Raw genomic sequence first — 7,389 nt, forward strand, 5'->3', positions numbered from 1 at the left:
GGGAGAGCCTCTGAGAGACCATCAGAGAACACCAGAAAGGCCCACTGCAAACTTGGGGTCAGGTTAAATTGCTTACAATCAGGGGAATCACAATGGTAAAGAAAAATATAAAACCTATACACCACCCCCATACACACACACCTTTATCTGACCTTCCGGACTATTAATGCCGTAGTGATGGAGGTGGGTGGGTACTGGGCCTACATTGCTGATCCCCCAATAGATTATCCAGTAAGATGGAAGAATCTTTCTATCCGTTTGAACATTTACTGACGATTCAGTATTCTTTGGCAACTCAGATACCTCTCACAAGGTCTCCCACATGGCCTGATATCATGGTTTTTCTTTCTTTTACATTCTCAGTCCTCCACCCTCAGACCTGGCCAGAATCCTGACACAGCTGGTTTGGGTCAGTGAAGAAAACACTTTTCCCACTGGGCCTTTCTCTCTAGAACATTTTGATTTTCATGGCACCAATGTCTCTATTTCTTAAACTTTTATCTGCATTTATTAAGATAAAAATTCAAACAAGAAATCTCAAATTGTTCCTTCTATGCAGCCCATAGTTACTTCAACCTACTTCAAGAGAGGAAAATTTACATTTCTTGTTTGTTTTGGTTTTGTTGTTTTGTTTTGTGGCTTAAAATAATGCCACTGTGGGTGACAGTATTATGGTGAGCATCATTCACATTTTCTAGAACTGAATTACTTGGATTCTACATTTCTCATGGGCTCTCCCCTAATATATCTAAGGCAAGATAAAAGCGTATAAAAGAAGGGTGTCAGTTTGCCCCTGCTTCTCTCTCCACCTTCCCGACTGTCTTGTAACTGAGGCGGCTATGTGTACGAGAACTGTAATGAAAACAGCCCTCTTGTTTTTTTGTAGGGCGCCACACTTCAAATCCTAGAACTAGCACAGGCCAGGTAACCCAGGGTAGGTTACGTTTTGGATTTTTGAAAAAGTTTATTAGGCAGGAATGATGGTGACACCACATTCTCTGTTAAGAAAAATTCTATAATTTTGGAAACGAAAGGCAAAATCAAGGCAGGTAGAAACACCTAGTATCACATGGACTCTGATCGGTCATTTTCTTACTCTTATCTCACAGATTTCTCTCTTTCCTGAGATAACAATAGACTCTAAGCACTACACATGCATAAAGTAAAATGTACGAAATCATGCTCAGGTTATCATCTCTTGCAGTATTATAAAGTATACCCTTCCTATGTCCTTGCATACATTTTGATCAGCCGGGTCTATTCATCATAGTCCAGTCACTGAGAACATTTGTGTGAAGCTCCTCCATAGCCTCACGAACGCTAACCAAGACCCCTAATTTGTAAGGTGGCTGGTTGTGATATGTGAAGTTCCTTAACAATCCCAGCAGCCTTATTTTAGCTTAAAGGTTTCCTGTTCTTAGGACCCAGGGCCTTCCCATATGTAGGTCACCATTTAACTGTTCCTGTAGAATTTGAGATTAGTCTTCCCTGATTGCTCTCCTCTGTCTAGATCAGCACTCCACAGTGTCTCATGGGTTTCTTTTCCTCTTTTGCACATTTATCTAAAATAAGATTCCAAGTACCATGTAAGTCCTCTCGTTATGTAAGCCCAAGGTGGAGACAGCATACTCTTTTAATACCCAGGAACATAGCAAAGAGTCCCAGACAACCTGACTGAAAGAGGGATCAAAGTATTATGGGTATGGACTCACTCAGAGATTCACCATAACCATTAATAAATTCTAATAAGAAGAGGCTTTTTATTTAGGTATCAGCATCCAATGTGGAGCCAGAACTACCCCTGAAAGCGCTCCCAAGATGCAGACCCTAGTAATATCAGCTGGCTCTTATAAAGGCAAAACCCACAAGATTACATACATGTATTTTGTCTAAGATGTAAGTAGGGTCTAATTTTAATCTACATCTTATAGTTTCCCTGGTCATCTTTATGAGCAGACTAAGCAAATTTGATTACAAAAGCAGAAATAGCAGTTAGTCTTATGACCTACTATCTTGCTAGAGCAGCAAATTTTACAAGGTCAGTTAATTTAAGAACAGTCTTTACCATTTATTCAAAAAGGGAAGTGGGCTGCTATGTACAGCCTGTACAAGTGAGGGGCTTACATGCTACAGATATGTTTTGCTCCTTGATCTCTCAAGTTAATGAGTCTGAATTTTTTTTCAAGACAGGGTGGTGTGGGAGAATTGTCTGTATTCTGTCAATCATATTTTAATAAAACGCTGATTGGCCAGGCAGGCAGTATAGGTGGGAAAGCCAGACAGGAAGTAGGGGTGGAGCAAAGAGACTGGGAGTATTCTGGAAGCAGAAGCTCCCTCTGCCACTCCTGTGCAGACCACCAAAGAGGCAGCATGTAACTTGCCCAGCTGAGAAAGGTACTGAGTCATGTGGCTAACATAGATAAGGATAATGGGGTAACATAAGTTATAAGAGCTAATAAGTAGCCTGACCTAATGGGCCAATCAGCTTTATAACTTATAGAGATCTCTGTGTGATTGATTTTCTCTGGGACTTGCCGGTTGTGGGGTACAGGGCAGGTGGGAACAGATACCCCAACAAGACGGCCCCTCATGTTACAACAGGGTTTCTCTTTGGCTTTGGAGCTTGTCCTGGAACTAGTCTTGTAAACCAGGCTGGCCTGGAACTCCCGAGTACTGGGATTAAAGGTGTGTGGCACCACCGCCCAGCAATAAGTCTCAATTTTAAAAGCAATGTTAATCACACACACACACACACACACACACACACACACACACACACAAAAGAGTTTCAAACTTCTATGGGAAAATTCTCTATACACCAAGTTTTAATTGTTGTATCCTAACATTGGTATCCTATAAATCTGTACACAGCAAGAATTACTATATAGAGTGTTTGTTCTTTTCTATTAATAAAGGAAAAGTTATCAGGATAAATTTACACTGGGATTTTGTTCCAGGAGATAATGGGTTTGTGAAATAACATAAATAATTAAAAAATAATGATAACCAAACCTGGAAAAATTCAAACCTGTTTGCAAATTCTAACTTCTCTTTCTCAGCTACCTTCTGTTCCATGTCTCAATAATCTTACAGAAATCAAACATCAGGATCAAGAAAATACTCATCAGTTAAATGGAAAGATTGTTTAGAATATATTCTTTATAGTTTGTAGTCATTTTAATATTAGAAAACCAATAACCTTAAGTTAAAACACTCAAGTGGCATTTCAATCAATTTTGTAGATCCCATATTTAGAAAAACAAATCATTTCCTTAGGCCAAGTAAGTTTCATATATTAAAACAACTACCGTGTAATAGGTACTGTTATGGAAAAATTAAAAATCCTGCAGGCTCCCCAGCAGGAAAGAGAGAGGGGGGAGGGGGAAGGAAGAGGAGGAGGAGGAAGAGGAGGAAGGAAGGGAGAAGCTGAAGATCAGCCTGCCTCAGCGGATGGGGGAGGGAGTGGGTGTGGCTTGTCTCTTAAAGAGATACAACAATCATCACAGGTACAAACGACGTTTTCATTACCCTTCCACGGTTCTTATCTTCTGAGCCTTACTAGAGCACACGTGCCAAGCCAAACACGTAGATAAAGCAGGAAAGCTGCTCCTCTACTTAAAACAAAACAAAACAAAAAACTGATCTACAAAGCTCAGTGAGATACGAGCTCTGGAAAGCCGATTATTATATGGTTATCATTTAGCCTAACTGCAAACCGACCTGACTTATTTTATGTTTTCATTTTTCAAGGCCGGGTTTCTCTGTAGAATGGAGCCTGTCCTGGAACTCGCTGTGCAGCCCAGGCTGGCCTGGAACTCACAGAGATCTGCCCGCCTCTGCCTCCCGAGTGCTGGGATTAAAGGCGTGCGCCACCACCGCTCAGTATAGGAGATTTTATTTTTTAACCCACTACAAAGCGTAAGGTCAAAGCCCCAAATCCAAGATGATCAACAAGGCTGTCAGGATGATTACCCCGGCTTTCACTGCCCTGAAGGATCCAGCCCACCCCGAATCCCCACCCACTCCCATTGAGCATGCGCACTGACCCAGCGCCTGGGCGGAAGGGTTTATCTATCCTCAAGTCCTCCTCGCACTCTATGGCCCCCGCAAGGCTCTGTGGGTAACAGATTTCTCCCCGGGTTCCATTTTGCGGCTGGCCGTGGACTCGCGCTCCGGAGCCTCCTGCCGTCGCCATGGGTCGTCGCCCGGCTCGCTGTTACCGGTACTGTAAGAACAAGCCGTACCCCAAGTCTCGCTTCTGCCGCGGGGTCCCCGACGCGAAGATCCGCATCTTCGACCTGGGTCGGAAGAAGGCGAAGGTGGACGAGTTCCCGCTCTGCGGCCACATGGTGTCGGACGAGTACGAGCAGCTGTCGTCGGAGGCCCTGGAAGCTGCGCGCATCTGCGCCAACAAGTACATGGTGAAGAGCTGCGGCAAGGACGGCTTCCACATCCGCGTGCGCCTGCACCCCTTCCACGTCATCCGCATCAACAAGATGCTGTCGTGCGCCGGCGCCGACCGCCTCCAGACCGGCATGCGGGGCGCCTTCGGGAAGCCGCAGGGCACCGTGGCCCGGGTGCATATCGGCCAGGTCATCATGTCCATCCGCACCAAGCTGCAGAACAAGGAGCATGTGGTCGAAGCCCTGCGCCGTGCCAAGTTCAAGTTCCCCGGCCGCCAGAAGATCCACATCTCCAAGAAGTGGGGTTTCACCAAGTTCAACGCCGAGGAGTTCGAAGGCAAGGTGGCGGCGAAGCGCCTCATCCCCGACGGTTGCGGAGTTAAATACATCCCGGAACGTGGTCCTCTGGACAAGTGGCGGGCTCTTCATTCCTGAGGACTCAGCTGGCAGACCAGTTGCACAAGTGAAGGTTATTGTTTGAGAGTGTTTGTTCCGTTTATAGCATGTAGGACGATAGTTTGCATAGTACAGAACGTTTCGTTGGAAAGTGCCTGCTTTGTTCAAGGGACAAGAAAACTGCAGTTTATAGACAACGCATTTGCTATTTTGAGCCATCTACGTTAAATTTTTGGAGTGAACATTTTGTTTAGTGAAGGCATAAATGAAACTATTATCCAGGATTCAGAGTGCTGAGTTGGAAGATCTGTGTGGAATTATATTTCGAGTGTATCTTTAAAACTAGCTTATATCTAAATTTGGCTGTTTCGCTATAAATTGGTCAATATTATTTTTAGACTTACCTGTAACCTCAGGTTATCAATCTTGGAACAGTTTGAGTATACTGAAGAGATTTTCTAGACAAGCCTTACATTGTCCTGCACTCAGGAGACAAGATCCAATCATTTCTTCATCACAGAAAGGTTATAGGTGACAACGGAGTTCATATTGCTTGTGTTTGGGTCCCGGTAGAATCAGCAAAGAAGAGAAAATGACACTAAATCAGCCATCTGTTCTGAGGGGGTCTGGGGAGAGCATCTGTAATCTGTTGCTGTTTGCCCTGTATTAGAGTTACAGCGATCACACGGGTGGTTTCTGTTTTATTTAGAAATGATATTACCTAAAATTGCTGGGCTTATGCTATTTAGTTTGTGGTTAGCTTACCCATTCTTTGATTGAGACCTCTGCATCTTAATCCTGGAAATCCGGCCTCCTGTTTTCCTCCACTAATGACACATTTTCAGAGGATGCGTATTTAAAGGAGGCTGGAAAGGGGGACTAAACTCCATGGTTACACTGCTTATTGTTTGCATTTATGTCTTCCTAGTCAAATGGCACCACATCTGACTTGTCCCTGTAAGTTACTTGTGTGTTTTATACTTAGTTGCTATTTTACACAACGAGAATATTCATGTTATAGGTAGTTCTCAACAAATAACAAGAATTTATTGAAAAGGCTCTCTAACAGAAGTGCTTACCTGTTGTTTCACTGAGTGTTCTGAGAACTCTTGAAACTCTAGGAAATTACATCATGGCAGTTAATAAAGGTAAACGTTAACCAGATAGTTTGGCTCCTGTGCAGTCCTTTTTGAATTTTATCAAACTCTCAAAAACTAAAATTGTCTTAAAAATTCAAAAAGAAACAAGCAACCAAGCCCTTGCTTAAGTATTACTATAGCCATAAAATTTGGGGATCATTCTTTCTGGTTTCAAAACTCCTGAAGCATGTTAAAAAGAATCTTGAGACTTGGAACTCTTCTTTCGATACATTTATAAGACAGTTATGGATAAGAGTTTTTTATTGTTATGTTTGGTTTTGTTTGCTTTCAAGATTAGTAGTAATGTTTGTGCGTACAGATGTGTGGAAATAGGAGGGATCTAAGAGCTCAGTAATAGTGCAGAGTGTGCAAGGCTTTGTCTCAGTTTATTCCCCAGCATCACAAAAGAAATCTGAAATACTGTCATGTTAAAAACTGGTGGGTAGCCATCAGCTTTACAGGAGAGGACTTTCCACAAATGGGTAAGATATTAAGACTGAAAGTCAGAGCCTGGTGGTGGTGACAAACGCCTTTAATCCCAGCACTCAGGAGGCAGAGGCAGGCAGATCTCTTGAGTTCGAGGCCAGCTTGGTCTACAAGAGCTAGCTACAGAGAAACCCTGTCTTGAAAAAATAAAATGAAAAAAAAAAAAGATTAGAAGTCTGCCTTGGACATTCTGGTTTCTCTCTCTCTCTCTCTCTCTCTCTCTCTCTCTCTCTCTCTCTCTCTCTCTCTCTCGTGTGTGGAGCTCACCAATTCTTAGTCTAGCTAGCTAACTTGCCCCAGGGTTCCTCTGCCATTTCCTCTCAAATATTGGAGTTATAAGTGGTTTTATTTGTTTGTTTTGGTTTTTCGAGACAGGATTTCTCTGTAGTTTTGGAGCCTGACCTGGAACTAGCTCTTATAGACCAGGCTGGCCTCGAACTCAAAGAGATCCGCCTGCCTCTGCCTCCCAAGTGCTGGTGTTAAAGGTGTGGGCCACCACCACCTGGCCTGTAAGTGGTTTTGACAGGGATCCTGGTGGTCCAAGTCCATATGCCAGTTCTTGTGTTTGTTCAGCAAGGCCTTTAAACACAACCATGTTCAAAGACCTTACCTACCTTGTTTTTTGAGGCAGGGTCTTACTAGGTTCCAGTGCTTGCTAAATAAGCCAGACTGTGGGCAGCTCGCCTCAGCGCCTGCCAAGCTCTGGTTCACCAGTGCTTGAATTACAAACAGGCCACCACTCCTGACAACTTCCTGGATGCCAGGACGGAACCTCCTGTGTTCTGATTACAAGACCAGGCTACTGGGTCAGCTGTCTGCTGCCATGTCTAATTAATTTTTCTACAGTTTTGCATTATAAGTGATTACGTTTTTCTAATTAAATTTTTATTTCAGATACTGGGGTGGAAGAGTCATATTTGAGGACAGGACAATTTAGGAATTAGCTCTCTGTCTACCCACTGGGC

The 7,389-nt window shown here is 43.4% G+C and overlaps 1 protein-coding gene across 1 annotated transcript; it reads left to right on the forward strand.

Moving 5' to 3' along the window:
• The first annotated feature begins 4,122 nt into the window (after positions 1-4,122).
• On the forward strand, positions 4,123-5,963 carry Rpl10l (ribosomal protein L10 like). The gene has a single exon (XM_048415722.3). It carries the CDS (start codon positions 4,194-4,196, stop codon positions 4,836-4,838), a length of 645 nt encoding a protein of 214 aa, XP_048271679.1. The 5' UTR covers positions 4,123-4,193; the 3' UTR covers positions 4,839-5,963.
• The last annotated feature ends 1,426 nt before the right edge of the window (positions 5,964-7,389 follow it).

This window comes from Myodes glareolus, chromosome 11 (assembly GCF_982192425.1).
Source record: "Myodes glareolus chromosome 11, mMyoGla1.1, whole genome shotgun sequence".
NCBI lineage: Eukaryota > Metazoa > Chordata > Mammalia > Rodentia > Cricetidae > Myodes > Myodes glareolus.

What these genes read in the sequence shown, in the direction of transcription:
- Rpl10l (XM_048415722.3), top strand. Translation starts at nt 4,194, where the DNA reads ATGGGTCGTCGCCCGGCTCGCTGTTACCGGTACTGTAAGAACAAGCCG.